The sequence below is a fragment of the Chlorocebus sabaeus genome, chromosome 2, assembly GCF_047675955.1.
Source record: "Chlorocebus sabaeus isolate Y175 chromosome 2, mChlSab1.0.hap1, whole genome shotgun sequence".
Lineage (NCBI taxonomy): Eukaryota > Metazoa > Chordata > Mammalia > Primates > Cercopithecidae > Chlorocebus > Chlorocebus sabaeus.
Window position 1 is genome coordinate 12665385 of NC_132905.1, and position 25468 is coordinate 12690852.

At 47.9% G+C, this 25468-nt stretch overlaps 1 protein-coding gene across 3 annotated transcripts in view; it reads left to right on the plus strand.

The window, feature by feature from the left end:
* NFATC2 (nuclear factor of activated T cells 2) overlaps positions 1 to 25468 on the plus strand; it is a 171783-nt gene that overhangs the window by 99853 nt on the left and 46462 nt on the right. For all 3 annotated transcript variants that reach the window (XM_008013989.3, XM_008013972.3, XM_008013966.3), the window contains exons 6-8: positions 2824 to 2964; positions 23084 to 23139; positions 23543 to 23669. In XM_008013989.3, the coding sequence (XP_008012180.1) occupies positions 2824 to 2964; positions 23084 to 23139; positions 23543 to 23669 (324 nt within the window). The remainder of the gene's footprint in view (positions 1 to 2823; positions 2965 to 23083; positions 23140 to 23542; positions 23670 to 25468) is intronic.

Consider the following 25468-nt stretch of genomic DNA (forward strand, 5'->3'; position numbering starts at 1 on the left):
AACAAGCTCTCCAGTGATGCCAGCACCTCTGACCCGCACTTAGAGTTGTGAGACTAGAATACAGCTAAAGGCGTACAGGCAGCTGGACTAGACTCTCACTGTTTTCTCTTTTTTCTGTCTCTTTAGATTTTCATTAAAAAAAAAAAGGGTTTTCCTTCAGGTAGGGAGGTAGGAAATGCAGACTTGGCAAAGGTTGAATCTGTTGGTTGCTGAGACTATGAGGCTTTGAAGGGAGAAGCAATAAGGCTGCCGCAGGAAAGAGGAGCTGTGCTCACAGCAGTGTGCAGTGATTCACAGCTCAACTGTCCGCGCCAGCCTCCCGCCCAGCACTGAGAGCTTGCAGCCCCTTCCAGTCCCCAGCCCGCCTGGCCACAAGCCTTGGGCTGGCTTGCCCAGTAGCGATGACTCAGGCTTTCCACCTGTAAAACGGGTGGGATGCTCTAGCCACTGCCCCACCCATCCCCGGGGCCAAAAGCCCCCAGCTGCTCCCCAATTTCATCAAAGGCAGATCTTCAAAGCCTGAACCTGCAGCTGCTGTTCTTGCTGCTAATAAATCTCATTTGTGGCAGCTCAATTAGGAAGTCATCACAAAACTTTGATATTGAAAGAAAGGATTAATAACCCAGCCCATGTGGGAGAGATTAGCTGCTTCTGCGGAGAGATCTTTGTAATCTATCCTTGTAGCCGGCAGCCCCTGGGGCAGCGCCTGCAGGCGGATCTCTGGGAACAGAGGGCGCCTGGGCTGAGCTGGGGTTGGGAAAAGCCATCAGGGGATTGGTCTGAGTCGCTGCTGGGTGGCACTTTCAAGGTGGAGTGTCTGGAAGCCTCTGGCTGGTGCACAGTGACTCCTGAAATGTTGCCAAGTGCATCGTTGCTCCATTGAGTGGCCCCAGCAGATACAGGGGGATGCCAGTGGCCTGGAGGCCCAGGCAAGGCAGGAGGGAAGGGTTAGAATTGGTCTGTGGGCCTCATGCAGTTACTGCCCAGGCTCCCGGATGGGGAGGTCTGCAGGCTCCTGGCGTGGAAGGGGCTGGCCCTCTGCCCAGTTCTCTGGGCTTGGGAAGGAATGCCAAGAGCTCAGACTGACTCACCCCGGGGGGCGGGCCCGGCCTCTTGGCCCACGCTGGAAGGAGAGAGGCCTAAGGAGGCGGGGCCCTGGCTGTGGCTGGGACCTGTTTCTTGCCTGCCCTGGGAAGATGGCTGGAGCAGGTTTTCATTCTTTTCTGCAGCCTGGCTTCTGGAATAGGTGACTGACTAGTTAACCTAAGAGATTGGGCTCTGGAGCTGGAGAAACCTGCTTTTGAGGGTTCAAATCTAAGCTTCACCATGGATCCTTGGCCAAGTGGTGACCTTACTTCTCTTAGCTTTGGTTTTCTCCCCAGTCAAATGCGAATCATTTTAATACTTCCTTCCTCAGAGGGTTGCTATGAGCGTTCAGGTATAGCATTCTGGTTTAGTGCTCAGCAGAGGCCTTTCCTGTGCCTCCATTTTTCATTTATTACAAATATAGATGAGGACATAGATATAAATAGATGTATTGAGAATACATATTGGGAGATACAGACATATCCATATCCATTCATCCACCCACCTACCCATTCACCCATCCATCCATCCATCCATCTATCCATCTACCCATCCACCTATCCACCCACCCACCCATCCATCCATCCATCCATCTATCCATCCACCTATCCACCCACCCACCCATCCATCCATCCATCCATCCACCCACCCACACACCCACACACCCACCCACCCATCCACTCATCCACTCATCCATCCATCCACCCACCAACTACTATGTCCTCCTAGGTTCTCGGCACTATTCCTGGCCTAGGCTTACAGCAGTACACAAAACAAAGCCCCTCCTTCCTGGGCTTATATGCTAGTAGGGGAAAGATGAAAGAAGATAAACCGATACAAGCTATATATAATGTATCTGAAAGTGAAAAGCTCTACGGAGAAAAGCAAAGTAGGACAGAGAAAGCAAAGGTGACAGAGAATGAGAGAGAGGGACCAGGCTGGGTACTGCTGTTTTAACTCTGGGGAGGGGGTGGGGTTGGTTAAAGAAGCCTCTCAGAGGAGGTGACAGTTGAGTAGAGACCTGCAAGAAGTGGAGAAGAGAGTCATGTAGGTTACTGGGGAGGACAGACACTAGAAAGTGCAGATGCTCAAAGGTAGGAGTGTGCTGAGTATGTGTGAGAGACAGAATGTTCTAGAAGTGTGGCTGGAGCAGAGTGAATGAGGGAGAGTTCTAGAAAAGGACATCATGGGGGTAGATCATGGATGTCTTAAAGACTATGTTAAAGATCATAAATGAATTCCAAAGGCAATATGTCTAAACCTTCAGGTACTATATCCCAAGCTTAGCATACATGATGCCTTCATGTTTTGACTGACATCAAATGTACAAAGAAAGGATATACTTTAACAAAGGAAACCTCTTATCAAGAAGTTGATTTGCCCATCCCTTTATAAGAGAATAAAGAAAACCAATTCTCATGTACCTGTCCTCCTTATGGACAAGGACAACAGGCAGCCTCTGGCTTCCTGTAAGGAGAACAGGCCTCTCTGTCCCTTGATTCATGAAAACGAAATGTGTTGTTAGAGGGAAATTAGCTCAAATGACTTAGAGCACTTTCACAAGGCATAACATTTGTACAGTCATTGATTGTCAGGGGTGATGGTTCCACATTTTAGATAACAACAGGTGACACAGGTGGGCAGAGCATGTCATGTCTCAGTACCATGAAATCAGACCTCCTCTTTTGAGCAGACATCTCCCCTCGTCACAGTGACTTCTCTCTCTTTTGCCTGCAGCCCAGCGATCTGCTCACGAGCTGCCCATGGTTGAAAGACAAGACACGGACAGCTGCCTGGTCTACGGCGGCCAGCAAATGATCCTCACGGGGCAGAACTTTACGGCTGAGTCCAAAGTCGTGTTTACTGAGAAGACCACAGGTCGGTGGATTTTTGAGCTCTTTCTGTGTCCCCTAGAACCATTCAAAAGTGACCATCTCTTTCTTCCACACAACATTGGTTTTGGAGGGTGGATCCCACCGGGCAGTTTTATACCTTGCTCTTTTCACTCAGCGTATCTTCAGGGATTGTGATGGCCACACGGTTCACCATGGCATGAATGTGCCATTCTACAATAGGTCATTTTGACAGAAAATAAGATTATCCCCCACCCTCAACCCTTTTTTAAAAATTACTTTTTTACATAAGGAAGGAAATTTTAAAAACTTTTTGCTCTTATCAAGAAGGGAGGCCAAACAGCAAAGTGATAAAGCATGCATTCTCTGGCCCTGGATATCTTGGGTTCAAATTCTGGCTTTGCTATGTGCTTGCTCTGTGATCCGAGGCATATTACCTAACCTTTCTGTGCCTTAATTTCCTCATGTATAAAATGATAGTAACAAAATTTCTTACCCCATAGAGTTGTCATGGCGGTTAAATGAACTAATACATGTCACGTAATTCTAATAGCGACAAGTACAGCATAAGCCAATTAATATTGGCTACTTGTATTTCTATTATAAGTAGTTCTGCAGTTAATCATCTTATACTTCTGGGATTCATAAATCTTATACATGAATCTATATGTATATCTTTTTAGTCTATTTAGGGTTTATTCCTAGCAGTGGAATTTTGGAGAGTCATTCTGAAGACTTTAAATACATATTGCTAAATTACCTTCCAGAAATCTACAAATTGATGTTTCCATCATGTCAGTCATAGTTTCACCCTCAAAAAAACTCATTGTGGAATTGGTACTTCTTTCTACTTTGCATTTCCTTGCTATGAGAGGCATAGCGTTTCGTTTATTCACAGGTGTATTCTTTCTTTGGTGCACTGTCAGTGTCTTTTTCAGTGGGTATATGGTAGAAAAGATGCTGATCTGAAGTAGGAAAATGTCAGATTAAGCGATAATTAATGAGACAAATGTGTTGTTAGAAGGAAATTAGCTCAAATAACTTGGGACACTTATTTTGGATACTAGAGCCAACTTTCTTTTTCCTTAACTGACATGATTTCAGTAGGTTACTTCAAAGGGGTGTTGTTGTTTGTCTGTTTGTTTATTGTCCTTAGAACAATCCGAGAACATAACAGGTGGGTTGTCCAGTTGGAGGGATTGTGCACTGCACAAGGGCACCTTCTCTGAGGGCTACCATTCAAATTGGACAAATCACCAGTTTACACATTAGTAAGACAACTTCTGGCGGGTGGAAGCAGATTGTCTTAGGCAAAGAATGCTTCTTCCAGTCTCACACAAATCATCCTTTTGGGACGGGCTGGACACGTGGCCGGGGTGTGATAACTGCATTCTCACAGTTGGAAGCATAACAGGAGGCAGAATTTATTTTAAAAGGGTTTGACCACGCCTTTGCAAAAAACAACAAAAAAGGTATTAAGTAAGGCTGTGGCAGTGGGAAGGGAGATGCAGGGATGCGTCGGGGAGTGGTTTAGAAGGCAGATGTCACTGAGGTTTGATGGGATGTAGTGGTGTAGAGAGGCATTAAGGATGCAGGTGGCAGGGCCAGCCACCAGGCAGGCTGCGTGCCACCCGGGCAGCTCTGCTACTCACCGGCAGTGTCACCTGCTGAAAGTCTCCCTCATCTATCCCTATCTGAAAAGCAGGGACAGTGCCTACCGCAAAGGTAAACTCTGAATGAATTCAAGCAAGTAAGCTTAGCACCAGAAGTGCTCGGTAAGGGGCAGGGGCTGCTGCTGTTTTTCTGGAGCTGCTGTGGATGGGGAAGGAGAAGAGGTTGAGTGTTGAGATTGTTTAGTTCACGTGGTGCACTTGGCCAGCTGAGCTTTAGCACGCAGGAGAGGAGGTCTGTGTGGGGATGAGGTTGGGCAGGGAGGACGGGTTCCATTTTGGAAGCGGAAGTGTTGAGTCTGATGTACCCATGGGCCTTCTTGGATGAACCATGATCCTACCTCTGTGGAAAGGCAAGAGATTGCGAGGTACGTGGCCACGTGGTCTTGACTAAGAAACCAGATCCTGGCTGCAGATGTTATCTCGGGAGCCGTCAGCAGTGAGATCCCAGGTGAAGTCCTGGGAATTGACTCTGACCTCCCAGGATGGCCTCCAGTGTGAGAAGGGGAGACTTAGACGCTGAGGGCCACAGCCTTTAAAGGTGGCAGAGGAGGAGCTGCCACAGCAGGAGGAGGAGAACCAGGGGGGTCTGCTGCCCTGGAGACCACAGGAAGGAGATGTGGGAAGGGTAAGCAGAGGCTTATCCTTGCAGTGCTATGAAGGTCCCAGAGCCCGAGGTCAGCCTGAGAGTCCAGAGAATGGGGGGCCTCTGGTGATTTGAATCACATGCACCCAGGTCACGGTGAGCTGAGGAGTGAGCTGAGGAGTAACGTTGCTTGAGGGATCAGAGATGATGAAAGTAGAGTCTGCTGTAGGCAAGAAGACTCTGCACCAGTGGTCCCCAACCTTTTTGGCACTAGGGACCAGTTGCATGGAAGACAGTTCTTTCCAAGGGTTGGGGAGGTGGGGCTGATGGTTTCAGGATGATTCAAGCACATTATTACATTTATTGTGTACTTTATTTTTATGATTATTACATTGTAATATATAATAAAATATATAACTCACCGTCATGTAGAAACAGTGGGAGCCCTGAGCTTGTTTTCCTGCAACTAGATAGTCCAATCCAGGGGTGATGGGAGACAGTAACAGATGATCAGGCAGGGTGATGGGAGACAGTAACAGATGATCAGGCATTAGATTCTCATAAGGTGTGCGCAACCTAGATCCCTCGCAAGCACAGTTTACAGTCGGGTTCACGCTGCTATGAGAATCTAATGCCAGGCTCATCTGACAGGAGGCGGTGCTCAGGTGGTAATGCAAGCGATGGGGAGTGGCTGTCAGTACAGAGGAAGCTTTGCTCACTCACCCGCCACTCACCTACTGCTGTGCGCCCAGTACCGGTCTGTGGTCCGGGGTTGAAGACCCCTGGTCTATACCACATTGTTAGCCTCAGCGTTATTGACAGTTTGGCCCAGATAATCACTTGGCAGGGGCGCTGTCCTGGGCACTGTAGGATGTTCGACAGCATCCCCAACCTCCACCTGCTTGACGCCAGTAGCGCGGCCCAAATTATGACAACCAAAAGTGCCTCCAGACCTTGCCAAATTTGCCCTGGCAGGGAATATTGCCCCTGGTCAACAACTGCTGGTCTATGGCTTAGAAATTTTCAGGAAAGACAAGGAAAGGAAAAGAAGAGCATGAGGAAAACTCAGTATCAGGGTCACCTTAAGCCTTCCCCTGTGCTCTCAGCAGTGCGGGCCCAGCGTCTGCTTGGCGGAATGCCTGCACAGCCCCCCCAAGCCGTCCTGCTAAGTGGGGTGCAGGGAGGAGGCCTGGCCTCCGCTTGCTTTGCCTTGAGGGGCTGACCCAGCCGCACAGGGCTGTTGCCTGAGTGGTCTCTATTTACACTGAAATCTTTTTGTATATATACTTTTAATCCTTTTTTTAAAAAAAACAATGTTTTGAGACACACCAGCTCTGTCACCCAGGTCGGAGCTCAGTGGCACGATCATAGCTCACTGCAGCCTCGACTTCTTGGGCCCAAGCGGTCCTCCTACCTCAGCCTCCCAAGTAGCTGAAACTATAGATGTGCTCCACTGTGCTCAGCTAATTTTTAAATTTTTTTGTAGGGACACGGTCTTGCCATGTTGCCCAAGCTGGCCTCCAACTCCTGGGCTCAGGTCATCCTCCTGCTTCAGCCTCCCAAAGTGCTGGGATTACAGGCATGAGCCACTATGCCCAGTCTAATCCTGTTTTTAAAATAGCAATACAGCATGAACATGTTTTCAGTTATTTAATAAATATCCTTTGAGAACCTTATTTTATTTGGGGTTTTTTGTTTGTTTGTTTGAGACAGAGTCTTGCTCTGTCACTCAGGCTGGAGTACAGTGGCATGATCTTAGCTCATTGCAACCTCCACCTCCCAGGTTCAAGGTGATTCCTGCCTCAGCCTCCAGAGTAGCTGGGATATTACAGGCATGTGCCACCGCACCCAGCTAATTTTTGTATTTTTAGTAGAGACGGGGTTTCTCCATGTTGGCCAGGCTGGTCTTGAACTCCTGACCTCAGGTGATCCACCTGCCTCGGCCTCCCAAAGTGCTGGGATTACAGGCATGAGGCATTGCGTCTGGCCTGGGAACCTGATGTTAAATGGATGCTTTGCATTCCATCATGTTGGGTACTTGATTTAACCATATTCCCTTTTATTGGGCATTAGGCTGCTTCCAACTTTGTGATATTAAAAGCCACTCAGCAATGAACACCTCCTGCATTTCTTTTGTCAGCTAGGTAAACACTCATGCTCTCAATCCAGGTTGCTTGTGTTCAAAACCCAGTGCCACTACTTTCTAGCCATATGACTTTGGGTAGGTTACTTAGCCATTCTGGGCAGCGGTTTCCTCATCTGTATATTGAAGATGAAGACATTCCTACCCATGCGCTGGCCTTGAGATTAAGAGTTCATATGTGTTAAGTACTTATAACAGTGGCTGGCATGTAGTAAGTGTTTAATAAATGTAAGTGAATACTTCTTGTTATTGCTGTTGCCTAAGGTTAAGGCCTTTGTGTGGTATAATGGATTCAAGAGGTGCATTTTTGAGTATCTTGATATACTTTGGGGCAGGTTTATTTTTCAGGTGATGGACCAACATAAAATATGCTGTACAACAAGAATTTGCTAGACTCTCATGAGTCAGAGACCAAATTGATGTGGCTAGGGTAGAGGCTAGTTAACACCAGGAAATACATTTGGATGATTAGGAAGAGGTCAGAACAGAGTTCTCCCAGAGTCAGGTAGATACATGGCCTTGGTTTGGTCTGGGCATGGATAAGGTAATAGAGAGTCACAGTGGCTTCTTGAGCAGGGGAGGGGCATGAAATGTCAATGACCAAGTAAGCATGGTCTCTCCAGCTTTGATGCAGCTCCAGTACCAGGAAGCCATCCTGCTGGCCGCCTTCTGACCTTCCCAAGAAGCAAACAGCCTTAAAGTGCCTCATCTGCGGTGGGGAAAATGCTAATAAGAGATGAATACTGGCTGACACGATGGCTCAAGCCTGTAATCCCAGCACTTAGGGAGGCTGAGGCAGGCAGATCGCCTGAGGCCAGGAGTTTGAGACCAGCCTGGCCAACATGGTGAAACTCCACTAAAAAAAACCCAAAAATTAGCCGGGCGTGGTGGTGTGCGCCTGTAATCCCAGCTACTTGGGAGACTGAGGCAGAAGAATTGCTTGAACCTGGGAGGTGGAGGTTGCAGTGAGCCAAGATGGCATCACTACACTCTAGCCTGGCGGACAGAGCGAGACTCCATCTCAAAAAAAAAGGAAAAAGGATGAATACTTCCTCCTCATGCCTAGTTGACAGAGCCTCCATGGGGAGGGGGCGTTGCCGATGGAACTGTGCAGGGAAGAGTTTGAGGCTGGATCCTACCAAGTTCCTTATGGAGTTAGGAGCCAGCCAGCTTTTAAGCACTCTGGGAGTTTAATTATTCTGAAGCTATCCAAGGGCATCAATTAAGCATTTGTGGAATGAATGAATGAATGGCATTTATTCTCTAGCTTCTATTCTCTTGGTTTCAGAAGAAATTTCATATTTACCTCTTGAAGGCAGGAAAACACAGAGCCTGTTCCAGCTGTGAAAAGTTGGCTGTTAAGAACAAGAGTAATAGTCACAGCTCCTATTATTGGCCATGTCTGCGTACAGCCCTGTGCCTGCCACTTTCCGTGTGTGGTCTCATCTAAGCTGGCACCTGTGGGAGGCAGACAGTTTAGCTTGGAGAATCCAGGGGACTCGTCCACAGGTGATATTCAGCATTGACCTGTCATTCAACCTCTTGGGGCCTCAGCTTCCCTGTCTGTAAAATGAGATAGTGACAGTCTTTCTTTCCTAAAGTTAAATATGTAAATAAGCAGCATGCACTTAGTGCTCATGGGATGTTCATCGTTATTTTTTGAAATGGGGTCTCACTATGTTGCCCAGGTTGGCCTTGAACTCCTGGGCAACACAGTGAGTTCAACATAGTGGACTCCAGCAATCCTCCTGCCTCCGCCTCCTGAGTATTTGGGATTACAGGCGTGTGCTTTTGTTATTATTTTTATGGTCTTTCAGTATTCATTACTCAGGACATAGTCATCATTCAGTTGATACTGGCCCAAGTGCTGGCCTAGGCTGGGAAAGATTTGGGGGGGCTGTAACCCACAGTGGTCACCAGCACAGCTCTGAGGTCAGATGGCCTGGGTTCAAATCACTGATCTGCCTTTAGTAGCTGTGTCATTCTGAGTAAGTCACTTTACCTCTCTGAGCTGACATGTCCTCTTTTGTAAGATACAGATGATGATTTACTTCTCTTGGGAGGCGAGATTAAATGAGATTCTACAGGTTGGGTGCTTTGCATAGAGCTCGGAACATTGACTATGTTCATTAGATGTTAGCTTTTTTTATTCTCATCATTATATTTTGGCTGTGGAAAGACAAAGACAGGTAAGACTTTATCTCGTGGAACCAAGAGATATTAAAAAACAGTAATAAGCACCAATAATGAACATTATTAGTAATTTAGTAATCAGTAATTAGTAGTTCATTAATAATGAACTATGTGCCAAGCCTTATTCTAAGCACTTTGTATGTGCTAACTAATCTGATGCCTCATAAGAGCCCTACAAGATAGACTACTGTGTTCTCCATTTTACTGATGGGAAACTGAGCACAGAGAGGTTAAGTAACTTAGTGAAGATCACACAGCTGGTAGAGGGCAGTGGTAGGATTTGACCCCAGGCAACCTGGCTATATAGCCCACACCTTGGACTCTGTTGTTCTATGCTTAAAAAGCCTAGAACCAGGTTAATTTTGCATGAAGACCCTTCAGCTGCTCTGAGTCACAGGCTTGAACCATTTTGTGGTGATGGGGACCCTTGAATTATCCACTTCACCACTCTGGGCAGCAGTTTGAATCCTCCAGTGTTTCTGGCATCAAGGGGATACGTTTCTGACCCTTTCATGCCTAACTAAAGGATCCCAGGTGAATGTAATTCCTGCATTAATGACAAGAGACCATCGGGGCTGTTAGAGACACGGTGGGCTCCTCTGCGGGGGCTGTCTGGCTCTGAGGGCTCTCTGCAGAGAGGGGCTTGCCTTGCATTCACGATCCTGCTCTTTTGACCCCAAGAGCTCACCTCCCAGCCCGGGCTGCCTTCCGCAGGGGGAATCCCTGTTGCTCAACTTCTTTTTTCCAAAACTCATCCTCGTTCCCATCTCCATGGACATTTGGCCAGCAAGGGCTCTGCGGGGCGGGGCGGAACAGTTGAAGTTTTCCAAGGAAGGGGAATCCCAGCTGTTTCTCACATTAAGGAAGGGTGACAGCCTCCTGGGCTAATCTTAGCCCCGAGTTTGGTCATCGGCACCACCAGCTCCAATGTTCTTTTTATAGCTGTCGACTAAAATGGAATTGGCAGTTTCCACTCCAGCAAGATGACAAATTGGAGAGTGGTGGAAAAACAGTAGGAGAGGGGAGCGTGGTGTTTCTTAAGTTAGAAAAGCTTGGTGTTTTGGAAAATGGCATCTTATTTATAGCAGCAATAATAATAATGATTATTATATTATTTGTATTACTATTTTTGATTATTTTGGTGACTTTCAAGAGCCTGTGTGATCTGGCCCCTGCCCATCTCTCTGACCTCAGCTTTTTTGACTCTCTCCCTGCCACTTGGCTTCGCAACACCTGGCTTCACTCTGTCCTCAAACACCCCAAGTCCATTTCTGTCTCAGGACCTTGGCTTTCTCAGTGTGCTCTTAGAATGTTCCTCCACCATTTCTTTTCCTTTTTCTTTCTTTTTTCCTTTTTTTTTTTTTTTTTTTTTTGAGATGGAGTCTTGGTCTGTTGCCCAGGCTGGAGTGGAGTGGCACCAGTGCGTGATCTCGACTTACTGCAAGCTCCATCTCCTGGGTTCACGCCATTCTCCTGCCTCAGCCTCCCAAGTAGCGGGGACTACAGGCGCCCGCCACCATGCCCAGCTAATTTTTTGTATTTTGTTTAGTAGAGACGGGGTTTCACCATGTTAGCCAGGATGGTCTCGATCTCCTGACCTTGTGATCTGCCCGCCTCGGCCTCCCAAAGTGTTGGGATTACAGGCGTGAGCCACCGTGCCCAGCCTCCTCTACCCCTTCTTTTCAAGCCTGCTGCCTCCTATTCCTCCCAGTCTCGGCTCAAAGGTCACTTCCTCCACGGGGTCCTCCTTGACCATCATTCTGAAGTTGTCCCACTTCCCCAATACCTTGTCACCTTTTGTGCCACTGCCCGGCTCTGTTTTCTTGGTGGCACTTAGCACTGTTGAAATCACCTTGCCTGTCTGTTCATTTATCACCTGGTCTCTCATGCTAGACTCTTAGTTCCTTGACAGCAGAGACTCAGTGTCTGCTGCTGTATCCTCAGCATCCAGAGTGGTCCCCGGCACACAGTAGGCGCTCATTTGTGTCGTTGAATGAATACATCTCTTTCAGTTGTCACTCCAGCCCTGAGAAACGGGCAGCATCATTCCCATTTTACAGATGAGGTAACTGAGGCTCATAGATGTCAAGTCATGCACCCCAGGTCAGCCCACAACTGGTGACAGAGGTAGAATCCCAAGGCAGCGTTTGTCATCAACTCCAGAGTAATTTTTTCTAGTCATATCGGAGAGGACAAAGAGAAACCAAACAGAACAATTAGGGTCTTTCCTATTTATCATTCTCAGTAATTGCTGAAAAGCCATTTGGATGTTCTCTGAAATTTAAAAAATGTGTAACCCCTCAGGCAAAGTTCACACTGGGAAGTCCAGGCTGTCCCTGACTTCAGTGGGAACCATGGCCCTTGGCCACACAGCCTCAGGCGGAGTCGGGGGTCCCAGCAAAACATTGCAAAACAGGAAAAAATCTAAGGACACAAAAATAAAAGTGATGTGGCAGCAGGAACGGGGTTGCCATGACTTTGAGCGACTCGCTGAGCCTGGGTGGGATCCAATGTTTTGGAAGGTTCCTTCACATGACACAGAGTTTTGGAATTTTTCAGCTGGTAAATCCTTCTTAATTCAGGCCCCCAGGCTCGGCCAACTAGCTCCCTGGCTCTCTGTGTCCCGCGGGGGCGTAGGTTGGAAACTGGCCTGCATCAGATTACTCAGCTTTGAAACTTAAATTGTTTGAAGAGAATTTTTTGTTTTGTTTTGCTGGACGATTTTCTTGGAACGGTCTGATGGCAGAGGCTCCCATCACCTGTCCAGAGGACAAATTGATTTTTTAGAAAGGAGGCGTGGGTGTGGAATTCCCTCTTTCCCACTGAGTCATCATATCCTGACATGAGTCACTTTATTACTTGGAGGTCCCCAAAGGTTGTATTTTGAGCTTTGTTTAATAAATATAAATGCATGGGCTTAAAATAATTTTTTTTTTTTTTTTGCTAAATTAAGTATTTTTTCCATGAATTAGTGCCCTGGAACAATCGGAACCATCTTAGAGCAGACACCTGCTCTTCCCACCTGTTTCTCTCCCTGGGTTCGGTTGTAGCCGGCGTGGTGTTTTCTCAAACAATAGACCTGGTATGGGAGTCTCTCTACATGGGGCTTCCCTCTGAGAAATGTCAGACTTCAGGCAGGGCTGGGGCATGACTAAGGCTCTCCGGACCTTTGCCCTCAGTGACTCATGTCCCTGGTGTCAGTGGCCCCCTGGGCTGGACCCATCTCTTACCCACAGCTTTGCTGGGGCACGAAGCTGTTCTCCAAAGATGCAATCCAGATTGCAACTCCGAAGCTGCCCTGGAGATAGAGAAAATGGTCTCGTTTTCAGGGAGCTAAATATTTGCCTAAACTTGGTCCCCTGCATTGAAGAACAGGCTTTTAAGTCCAAGAATCCTGCAGTTCATTCCGTTTGCATCTATTTGAAAGAGGCCACAGAGAAATGAGTTTTCAGTGAGAAAACTCGTTGTGTCTAAGCACTTCCACCATCAGAAATTGTTCCTGGTACCAAAGACCTTTGTGTAATTCCCACTTCAAAGGCTGGATTTTGCATCACCCAGCAGACTTGGCCTGAAGCCTGGATTGGCCTCATACTGTGTACCTTGGGACTCAGTTTTCCCATCTCTAAGATGGGGTTGGTGGTGTTTTAGCAATAGAAGGAGATCAAGGAACTGAAAGTGTCGGGCACATAGTAGGTGCTCAGAAAACATCAGCTGCCCTTCTACCTGCACTCTGGGAGCCCGGTTGACTTCACACAGGGTTCAGAGGGCAGGGCCATGCTGGTTTCTTGTCTGGGAGAAGAGTCCTTCCTGGAGAGGCGAATTTCTCTCCTGTCCTTACCGTGGAGCCATCAGACTCCTGGAGTCATAATGTGGCAGCTGGAGGGAGTGTAACTAATGGTCTGCTTCCTCACCTTCCCCATTTTACAGATGGGGAAGCTGAGTCACACAGTGTGGTCAGACTTCTTTGAGATGACAGAGTTCGTCAGTGGAGGGCTGGGCCTGAAACCCCAATTTCCTGGTTCCCAGAGTAGCTGGCTGTCTGAAATGTGTGGGGATCATCCATAGATGACAGCGTAGGGCCGAGAAGAGTCACATCTAGGGTGGGACAGGGGAGGAGCTGAAATCCGGCCTTTATGTAAGATTAACCTTGACTGAGCATCCAAGCGTGCCCTTTCAGCCTCGCTCGACTCACTCAGCCCCCGGTGCTTCCGTGTTCCTTTCCCAGGTGTTTATTGAGCACCTACTATGTGCAGTGCCATGCCAGGCACAGGTGACGCGTGGCAGGTGAGGTCTCTGCCCTTGGGGGTGGACAGTCTGAAACTTGTTTATACGCAGGACACTTTCAGATGGGGAAAATGCTATGAAGCCAGGGAAGCCAGGTCACAGGCCCAAGAGAGAAAAGGGTGTGGAGTTAGGGGGGAAATATAGGATGTGCAGTTAAATTTGAATCCCAAACAGTGAGCTGCTTTAGTAAAAGTATGTTCTATACAATGGTAAGGAGTTTGGGACGTAAAAAGGTGTTCGTTGTTTTCTGAAATCCAAGTTTAAGTGAACATCCTGTATTTTTATTGGTTAAATCTGGTAACCCTGGATAGAGAGGGGTCAGGGAGGTCTTCCTGGAGGAGATGGCTTTGAGCAGACCCCTGAAGGTGGGAAAGAGAGAGCCACAAGGACTGCTGGGAGAGTGTCCCAGGCAAAAGGAACCGCCCAGTGCCAAGGCCCCAGCGTGGAGATGAGCTTAGGGCATTTGAGGAATGGGAAGCAGGCCCAGGCGGCCGGTGCATCATGAGAGTGAGAGCTGAGCCTGGAGAGGTGCTGCGGGGGACAGACCCGGCTGGGCCCTGCAGACATGGCAAGGAGTTTGAATTGCATTCCCAAAGCCACAGGTAGTTGTTGGAGGTTTTTGAGCAGGGGAGTGGCGTGGTCTGGTTGATGTTTAAGAGTGCTCTGGCCATCTGTATGAACAGTGGACTTGGTCGGGGGCAGCACTCAGAGAAGCTGGGAGGTGAGTGAGCAGCTGGTCTGGTTGTCCCAGTGGGGGATGGTTGGGGGCCAAGCCCACCAAGGAATTAGTGGGGCAGACTTGGGAATCAAGGGACTTCCTTTCCAGATCTCAGTAAATCCATTTGGGCAGTGTTACCGTGTTGGGCAGCTGAAATCCTGAGCTAGGGGGGCCATTCCTGAACCTCCCCCACCCCACCCCCGTCTGCTGGGCTCATTAAGCCCATGCTTCCAGGGAGGACACGTTTTTCTGCTAGTTAGCAGTCATAAAGAGCAGACTGAAATGACTTCAACCATTTTTATTTGACTAATTTTTAAAAGCAGGGCCAGGACTGGGAAGCATCACGCACGGTTTCCTAACATGAATTGACACTTTGATTTCCTCCCCATTTGCCTTGAGCCCAATGGCATGCTCACAGCCCGGGTGAGGATGGATTTGCCTTCCTCCTCCCAAAAGCTTGCTCATTTCTCCTGGAGTGCTGACACGAGCCCACAGCTCCTCCAGGCTGACTGCTAAGACTCCAGCCCCAACCCACGGCCAACCCTACTGCTTCCTGGCTGCTTTGTTCCATCGCAGGGTTAAAGAATTGCCAGCAAAGAGAAACCAGGAAACCAACCAAAGTATAGGGACCATACATCAGCAAATGGGCTGGTGAGCGATGCCCATTCTTCTTGCATCTAGTAGGGGTTTTCTTCTGGAGTTGACTCTGCAGTGAAGTTAAAGCAAAGGCTATAATGTCAGCTGGGCGTGGTGGCTCATGCCTGTAATCCCAGCACTTTGGGAGGCTGAGGTGGGTGAATCACCTGAGGTCAGGAGTTCGAGACCAGCCCGGCCAACATGGTGAAACTCCATCTCTACTTGAAATACAAAAATTAGCTAGGCGTGGTGGCATGTGCCTGTAATCCCAGCTACTTGGGAGGCTGAGGCAGGAGAATCTCTTGAACCGGGGAGGTGGAGGTTGCAGTGAGCTGAGATAGTGCCACGGACTCCTGCCTGGGCAATGGAGCGAGACCCTGTTTCAAAAACAAACAAACACAACAAAAAAGGCTATGATGTTACTTTAGCCATCCTCCCACCCCATTTTTTTTTTTTTTTTTTTTTTTTAACTTGCAGAGTTGTGCTCAGTCTTCTCTAGACCTAACCCCTTTGCCCAAAGTGGCTAGCTCCTTTCTCTTTACCTCTGACTAAGACTTGGAAGGGCCGTTTTCACACCGGCTGCCAGTCCTTGTTAATTTTGGATGGGAGAATTTTGTCTGAACATCTGCTCAAGAGACCAAAGTCCTTTATTTCACCTCAGCCCAGAGTGGTAGAAGCACACTTGGTCTTCTCAGTCCTGTTCCATGGGGGTAGGTCTGCCCAGAGTCCCAGACCCAAGGTGTGGGTTGGGAGGTGGATGATACGGAACTCCTGGTCAATGGCACTGGGAATGCTGTCTGGGCCTAGTTGCTCTGATTGTGTTTGATTCCTCGTCTGCACCCATATTCCCAGCTCCTTCCTCATCAGCTGATTCCCACAAAGGACCCCATAATAAGGGCTTGGTGATTCCTCCTTGCAGGATCCTGTGGCTGGAGAGGTCAGTGGTCAGATGTTTCCTGGGCTCTGGCTGTGGGGTGCACACTGGAGGATCCTGAGGTCAATTTGTTTGTTTATTCAGCCAGTATTAATTGAGCAGCTATTAGGTGCCAGATGCTGTAGAGCTGAGGATAAAGCAGAGAATGAGATAGCTATAGCTCTGCTCTGGGGGAACTCACAGCCTGGGGCTGGGTGGAGATAGCAAACCAATAGGTAGCTAAAATGATGTCAGGCTGGAAGAGAAAGTTATAGGGGGATGGTTTGGGATGAGGGGAGGTCTCCGTGAGCTGGACCTGAAGGATGGGAAGGGGATGGTCACAGGAGATCTGAAGAAAAGCATCTTGAGAGATGGAAACAGCAAGTTCCAAGGCCTGGAGATAGGCAGGTGTGGCTGTTGGAGGGAGAGAGAAGGTCAGTGTGTCTAACGGAGTCAGAGGAGGAAAGCTGGGTAGAGACGCTGGGTCCCCACCTCAGTAGACATAAGCAACCCTGAGACCATGTCTCTCTTGAGCCTGGGTGGAATGTCCCGCCCTGCCTCCCTGTCTGGGGCTCCCTGGAGGGCTGGAAGGCATGCGTGGCCCATCTCATGGCCTGAGGTAGAGCTGTGCTAGAGCTCAGTCAGAGCTGATGGTCCATGCCCGGCCTCCCTCTCGGGCTGTGGCCCCGGAGAGCTCCCAAGAGACAGGAAGGTCAACAGGCAGTTGCAATGTGCCTTTTCCTTAAGGGGAAAAAAATCTTTGTTTTAAAATAATAAAAATGTAAGCAAATTAAAGTTGCCAGGATGCTGCGTGTTTCTTGAATCAGTGAAGAAAGGCATGAAGGTCTCGCCTCACCCATTCAGGCCCAGCCCCGGAGGTACGACCATATGAGGTGCTTGGGGCACAGGCTTTCTAAGTTTAAGTAGACTTTTGAATAGACTCACAAAGTAAAAAAGAATTGAAGGGCCATCCTGACCCAAGTACTTTGGTGGGTACTGAAGGTTTTTTCTTCATTTCATTGCATTAAATTCTTCATTGCAAATAAATAAAATGGCCATAGAAAGTATGTATTGGTAGGACAATGGTTGAATTAATTATGGGCCATCATGCTGTACATACTGATCTGCAGCATTTTTTTAAAATCTGCTTTTTATTTTATTTTATTATTTTTTTTGAGGCAGAGTCTCACTTTGTTGCCCAGGCTGGAGTGCAATTGCGTGATCTTGGCTCACTGCAACCTCTGCCTCCCGGGTTCAAGCAATTCTCCTGCCTCAGCCTCCCAAGTAGCTGGGTTTACAGGCACCCGCCACCATGCCCAGCTAATTTTTTGTATTTTTAGTAGAGATGGGGTTTCACCATGTTGGTCGGGCAGGTCTCAAACTCCTGACCTCAGATGGTCCACCCGCCTCCTCCCAAAGTGCTGGGATTACAGGCATCAGCCACTGAACCTGGCCAAACTTTATCATTTTTGCTTATGAGGAAACTGAGGCACAAAGAGCTGCCACTCGAAGGCCACACAGCGAGTAAACTGTGAGGACAGAACTTGAACCTGGACAGAGTGACATCAGGCTGAGAAAACTCCATCAGCGTTTATTTTTTATTTTTGAGATAGAGTCTGGCTCTGTTGCCCAGGCTGGAGTGCTGTGGTGCCGTCTCGGCTCACTGCAACCTCTGCCTCCTGGGTTCAAGTGATTCTCTTGCCTCAGCCTCCCGAGTAGCTGGGATTACAAGTGCCCACCACCACGCCTGGCTAATTTTCGTATTTGTAGTAGAGACGGGGTTTCGCCATGTTGGCCAGGCTGGTCTTGAACTCCTGATCTCAAGTGATCCACTCGCCTTGGCCTCCCAAAGTGCTGGGATTACAGGCCTGAGCCCCCACACCTGGCCCCATCAGCATTTGTTCTGAATTCCACTGCCCCATGGGAGTGCAATTCAGAGGCTGGGATTAGTGGGTTCTCCAGGCAAAACCCCAGGACTTGTGCACCCGTGGATGCAGGGTGGAGCGGGAAAGAGGAGCCCGGGAAAATGACCCCCAGGTACCTCGCAAACCGCACGCTTCCCTTAGAGGCCAGCCTCCTGGAGTGTGTCTTCCACATGCTGCATAAAATCGAGAAGGGCAATGGATGTGGGTTTTCACTTCCTGTTGGGGACTTGTTTGTCCAGAACTGAGTGCAGACCCTCCATGAGGGAGTACAGGTCAGGCCAAATTCCTGGGCTGCCCTTGGAGCTTCTGGTACCAAAAGGGTGCAAAAGAAAGAAGACAGGCCCTTGGCTCATGGTTTAAGTTTTGATTTCTTATTCCTGTGAGGTCTTTTTCTCTTTGTGTGTGTTTTTAAAGTTAATGGTGAAAAGACCCACTTTGGAAAGCAAAGGAGAATCAGGCACCGTGCTGCAGTCTCACTTAACAGACTTCGTCGCTTCATAAATTCCCTCCAGTCCAAACCCATAGGCAGAAGTATTGCAAGCAGAAAACGCAGCTGGAAAATGTTTATTATTTTCTGATTTTAAAATGCTTGTGTTTTTCTCAATATTAACACATTGTGGAATATATGCAACAAATGATAAAGGAGACAGTGTTGAAATACTCTGTTGCCACTAGCTGTAATAACCGTAACCCATGTCTGTTGAACTTTTTTTTTTTTTTTTTGAGACGGAGTTTCTCTCTTGTTGCCCAGGCTGGAGTGCAATGGCACGATCTCAGCTCACTGCAAACCTCCATCTCCGCGTTCAAGAGATTCTCCTGCCTCAGCTCCCCGAGTAGCTGGGATTACAGGCGCACGTTACCACGCCGACTACTTTTTTGTATTTTTAGTAGAGACAGGGTTTTACCATGTTGGCCAGGCTAGTCTCGAACTCTTGACCTCAGGTGATCCACGCGCCTCAGCCTCCCAAAGGGCTGGGATCACAGGTGTGAGCCACTGCACCCGGCCCCGAACATTTATATAATTCCCTGCTTGGGCCTGTTACCGTATTTCATCTTCAGAATGACCCCATAAGTTATGGGTACTATAATTATCTCCATATGTTGGATAAGAGGCAGGGAGAGAGATCGTGTCATGTCTAAGGTCTCACAAATCATTGGGGGTAGTCAGGCGTTTGAAGCTGAGTGTGTCTGCTCCGAAATTTGGGGTACACAGGGGTAAAATGGCAGAGCGCTGGGGTGACAGAAATTGGTTGTGGCTGCAGGACATGCCCACGAAGGCTCAGGGTTCCAGTCAGCGTGTTGTGGAAGGCCTGGCAGAGAACACTGGAGAGGGCAGGACTTCCCCCCTGCCCGCCATGGACATCTTTCCCTGAGCCACACTTACCGGGCTCTGGGAGGCTGTGGGATGTGGCGGCTCACCGCCTCACTGTGGGGTGTCCCGAGGAAGGGCTGGTTGCTGTGGCTGGAGCTCAGAGGAGAGGAACTAGGCGGAGGAGCTGCAAGGCACAGGGATCTGAAACTGCACGAGGAGCACTGACTCTGAAGCCAGGCTGCCTGGGTTCCAATCCGGCTCCCCACAGGGTCTGGCTGTGTGACCTTGGCCTATGCTCTCGCCTCTCTGTGTCTGATGTCTTCCCCTATAAAATGGGGTGAGGAGACCTGCCTGTACAGATGAGACAAGCCCGTGTATATGAGGTGCTTAGAGTGATGCCAGGCACGTAGTGAGCGCTCAGAAGAGTCGGGTAAGAACAGTGCCTGGAGAGGCTGGAAGGAGGGTAGGAGCCGGGTTGTGCAGGGCCTTGAGGGCCACAGTGAAGCTTCCACGGTATCTTGAGGGCACCGTGATCTGCATCTGCATGAATCTTTGTGGTAAGTGACCCTACAAAGATCTCATCCCCATGAAATCTTTCTCCAGCCTCCCAGTAACCTAGCCTCGCAGTGATCTGGTGAGCTGCTCTCGTGTAACAACCTTGACCTGTCTTTGAAGCCATCTCCTTCGTTATTAGATTATGTCAGTTGTTGCTTAAAGGCTGTGATTTAATAATTACTGTGGGTCTTTGCACAGCCCCCTTGCTTCTCTGGGCCTCAGTTTCCTCGTCTGCCGGTGCGGGGCTGGCTAGTGTCTAAGGGTACTCTTAGGAACCTGTGTGCTGGAATTCTGTGGCTGCCATTGGGTGGAGTTTTGTCTGCCATGTACAGTCACCAGAGGTAGGAAAAGGTCTTCTTCGTGTTGCGTCCCTTGACCCGGAGAGGACGGTCCACAAGAACTCTCCTCTTGGTGATGCCCTTTTCGTTGCACCGCCATTTTGTATTTTCTGTTTCATCTGCCGCTATTGGTGTGAGCCTAGGAAGAGAGCTGGGAATGGAAGGTTTATGGGTCTTACTTAATACTTACTGACCACATTTCCAGGTACTGTTTTCTCCCTTTCCTCCCCATTATGAACTTCTGAAAATGATCCTTTTTTTTTTTTTTTTTTTTCAAAGCAAGCTCATATAAGTGGAAAAAGAAATGATGCTGTTGGTGGCAAAATTCAATAATTCAGTTCAGGCAAGGAGAGGCTCTGGGAGTGGGTGACAAACCAAACATCAACACGTTACCATTTCCTCTGTTCATTTCTTACTCAATCTTCAGGCTTCAAGCTCACTTTGCAGTTGTGGATGAGAACACACTTTTTGATAAAGACCCTAGCCTGGCCTGTACAGTCACGCTCCTGGTGGTGACCTTTACCTGAAAAGGGGACATGTGTCTCTGTTGGGTGGTCTTTGACCTGTCTTTGACAAAGAAATGAGGATTGTCCTGACCAGTTCTATATGGGACTTTGCACACTGAAAGGACTCAGGTGTTGATGACTTTGCTTCCAATTCCTCGATGTCCATCCAGCGATCTTCCCTTGCTTCCTTTTGAGCATCAGACATGCCTGCTCAGTTGTCTGAGAAAACAGGGGGCATGTCTGATGTTAGCCTCTGGCTTTTTCTTGGCCTCACCAGCAGCCTTTGGAGCCACTGACACTTCTGTCTGTTCACTCATGAGATGCTGATTAGGCATTTGCGAGTGTTGGGGAGATGGTGATGAATATGACTTGGTCCCTTCTGCAGGGACCAAGGAACACTAGAGTGAGAGTCGGTACATGAACCACCTGTTCTCTTCCCTTTTAACATAGCCCATGTTTTGCTGAGTCATTTCAAGAATTGCGCTGTAAGGTCAGGACTTACAGACTTAATTGTTACAAAGGGCTCTAGTGTGTTCACGGCTTGTTCCTTGTTAAGATCATCTAGAGAGCAATCACAAGACTTTCTGTTAATTTTTCATGGGGGAGGTGGGTGGGAGTATGTTTAAGTAATGCTTGAAACCCAGATTTCATTGGGTGAATCTTAGGAGCCAAGACTATGGGTTCAAACCTCAGCAATCACAGAAGATGCGAATAGCTGTGCTTAAAAGTAAGGAGGGGTTCAACTCTGCACAGCAACATGTTAAAGCCTCTGAGAAGTCCTGCAGTGAAAAAAGCCATTCGACTTTGACTCAGCAGTTTCCAAATGCTTATTAGCATGTAGAATTTTTCCCCCTTCTCATAAAACGATGTAATATCCTTCAGAACCAGTGTTCCACAAAACATCCTGGAAATACTTGTTAATGATTTGTTTCAGCTAAAAACTACCCAATGACCAGTATAGGTGGTCAGCAAGGGAAATCAATTATTTGCAAATGCAGAGGTTTTTTTTTTTGTTTTTTTTTTTTTGGCCCAAGTTCTTGGACCCAAACTGGGGAAGTAGTGTTCTGTTTCTGGACAGGAGAGTTTACTGAGCAAAACCTCTTCATCAGTTGTTAGGACTGACATGAGATCCAGACTGTCTGCTGAGGAAAGGGTGAGCCCCTGGATTTCTGCTCTTCAGTGACTCGTGAGCCAGGACACCACTGAAGTCACTGGCTTCCCTCATGACTTGGGGCCACATCTTTAAGCCTGTGGTCTCAGACCACCAAGAAGGCATGTCTGGGACAGTCAGGGACCTGTCATGGTGCTTCTTTAACAGCTTCGGCATATAATAAAGTATAACATATAACAATGCTTTAAAAAATTATTTAGTTATTTACTTGTTTTGAGACGAGGTCTCACTCTGTTGCCCAGGCTGGAGTGCAGTGGTGCCATCCTGGTTTGCTGCAATGTCTGCCTCCTGGGTTCAGGCAATTCTCCTGCCTCAGCCTCCCAAGTAGCTGGGATTACAGGCATATGCCACCACACCTGGCTAATTTTTGTATTTTTATTTTTAGTAGAGATGGGGTTTCACCATGCTGGCCAGGCTGATCTCAAACTCCTAGTCTCAAGGGATCCATCTGCCTTGACCTCCCAAAGTGCTTGGATTATAGGCATAAGCCACCATGCCCAGCCCTTAATAATGCTTTTTTTTTTTTTTTTTTTTTTTTTTAAAGAAAGAAATATGGACATTCAGATATGGAGAAAAAAATGATAATAGGATTCTGGACAGTTTCTATTTTTTTCTTGTTTTCTGTTGTTGCCCTGTTTCTTTTTGGCTGTCAACATTATTTTATGTTTTAATTTTTAAAAATATAACTTCAACTTTTATTTTAGATTTGGGAAGTACATGTGGTTTGTTACGTGGGTATATTACATGACACTGAGCTTTGGGTATGAATGAGCTGTCACTCAGGCAGTGAACACAGGACCCAACTGGTAGATCGCTGGTCCCTGCCCTGGTCGCTGTCTCCTACCTCCATTAGTCCTCAATATCTGCTGTTCCCATCTTCATGTCCGTGTATACCCCATGCTGAGCTCTCACTTATAAATGAGAACATGTGGTGTTGAGTTTTCTGTTCCTGCCTTAATTTACTTAGGACGACGTTGCCTTGTTTTCTATTGACACCATGTCTTCCTTTTGGAAAAAGGAAATATTCGTATGTATAAATACATATATACACACACGTGCACATATTGACGCATGCACACCTCACTGAAATGACATAATACGTAAGCTAAGATAAACAGAAGTTGGTGAGTTTTTGTCTTAAATCTTTGGTTTCTAATAGTTCCTTCAAAGTCTGTCATTTTTGAATTTTTCTAGATGGGCAGCAAATCTGGGAGATGGAAGCCACGGTGGATAAGGACAAGAGCCAGCCCGTAAGCACGTGATGCACTGACTGTCAGGCAGCTGAGTGTCTCAGTCCCCCTCACGTTTCCCTCCTTCATGCTCTTTCCTTCTTTCCCTCCTTCCTTCATCAGTGTTCCCCAGAGCTTTGGACCTAACAGGTACTCAATATGTGCATATTAATGAGTGAATTCAACATTTATTGAGCACCACGCTGTCTGATTTATAACTGTGACACCTTATTATATTTTGATGGAGTATTTTTCTTTGCTGCTGCTGAGAAGTTAAATTCCCCGGAAATTGAATTTCCACTGGAAACCTATGAAAGGCACATCAAAACACCCATTAGACAGTGGGCTGCCGGGATGGACTCAGGGTCTGGGTAGGAACTGAGGCATGATTGCAGTTAAGTTCATGACAACTCCTTCCTTCCAGAACATGCTTTTTGTTGAGATCCCTGAATATCGGAACAAGCACATCCGCACACCTGTAAAAGTGAACTTCTACGTCATCAATGGGAAGAGAAAACGAAGTCAGCCTCAGCACTTTACCTACCACCCAGGTAAGGAGTGTCTTTGACGACCCCTTTGGTATTGAGAGGCGGTAAAGGCATGGGGCTCAGGACTCCTGAAGTCTGCTCCTAGTTGGGTAACTTTGGCCAGATGACTCAACCTCTCTGACCCTCAGTTGCATCATCTGTGAGACAGCATCTTCCTTATAAGGGTTCTGGAAATTAAATGCACATAAATCCTTAGCGCAGTGCAAAGTAAGCTGATGTCAGTGATATTAGCTCTTACTGCCTTAGTACTTTTCTTTGGAGGAAGGGGGAATAGAAGAAGGGTGTGTGTATGCATGTTTAACAGAAGGGTGCTAAGTGGATGACTCCTGTCCCTGGCTTCGATTTGATCATGATTGAGGGGCTATGCCCTAAAACCTGCAGAATCTTTATGTGACCCCCCGCCATGTGGGTCATCACCCCAAGGCCTAATGGAGTGACTGGTGGATAACAGGGTCAGGAGGTCTTATTCCCACAAAGTTCAACCCCAAGAAAGGTGATGAGTACCATTTTTTCATTCATCCATTTGTCCAGAAACTATTTGAGTGCCAGGCACTGTTCTTGGCTTGTGGACACAGCTGTGAACACGACAGGGCAAGAATCCTGTCCATGTGGAACTGCCATTCTAACAGAGGGGATTAGGTCATAGATGATGTTGATATTATTGGTGTGCTGGATTATGATTGTGGCGGCAGAAAAGGTGGACAGGAACAGCCAGGGGAAGCATAATTTTACATTTTAAAACTGCTTCTCTGAGCTCTCCCTTGGGAAATAGGCTGTAGGCTTCCCAGGCTGAGAAGGGCCTGCTAGCTACCTTCCAAGATTGGAAATCTATAATTGGAGACAATCACCCAGGGTATAATTTCCATCCTATGGCAGTTTCTCAGGGAGCCTCTGGGCTGCTGGAAGCATTAAACTGAGGGGTGCCCTGGCAGCCTTGCCTTGGTGAGCTTGACTTGTGCCCACAGTTTTGTGTTGACCCCTCTGAGGACACTGCTGTCCTGGGACTGACATGACACTCTATCAGGGGCAGGGTTCAGGTCACCAGGACCCAAAACTGTGGGAGATCGCTGGGAGGGCTCCAGACTGCAGCTCAGGAATCCCTTTGAGCAGACAGGCTCTCAATTATGTTTCCTGTGCTCTCTCCTCTCATTTGTGGTCCAGCCTTGGCTCTTGTCTGGCTGAGCATGGCTGGAGTGAGCTGTCAGTCTCCCAGCTGGGCCAGGGAGTGAGGTGACGGCCTTTGAATGGCACCTCAAGGGACAATTTCTGTGTTTAGAGACAGCCTTGCCTAGTCTCCTTATCTCCTCCAATCCCCAATACTTGGAGGTCCCCCGCCACACACACACATACACACACACACATACACACGCACACAGACTTGGTCACAGTCCTGTTACTGATTCATTTACTCCAGTAAAAAGAAAACTGATTCCTCAACTCCTGGGATTGGTAATGCTTTAGTATGGATGCTGGGGAAAGAGTGATTTCAGTGATTGGTGCTGGGCAGGGAGAAAGAAATGGCCACAGCGACAACACAAGTGATAGTCATGATGGATGATCCTAGTAAGAGAATAGCAGCGACAGCAAGCATTGAGCACTTACTGTATGCCAGCCACTGGGCTCAGTGCTTTGCCCACACATCTTATTTAATCCTCCCAATGATCCCGTGGGGATAGGTATGATTGTTCCTGCCAGGTAACAGATGGGGAAACTGAGGTTTGAGCCAGTAGTGCTCATTCCCCCAAAGCACTACAGAACGGAGGAAGGGAACAGTCACTATTTGCTCATTCCTTTGTCTGGAA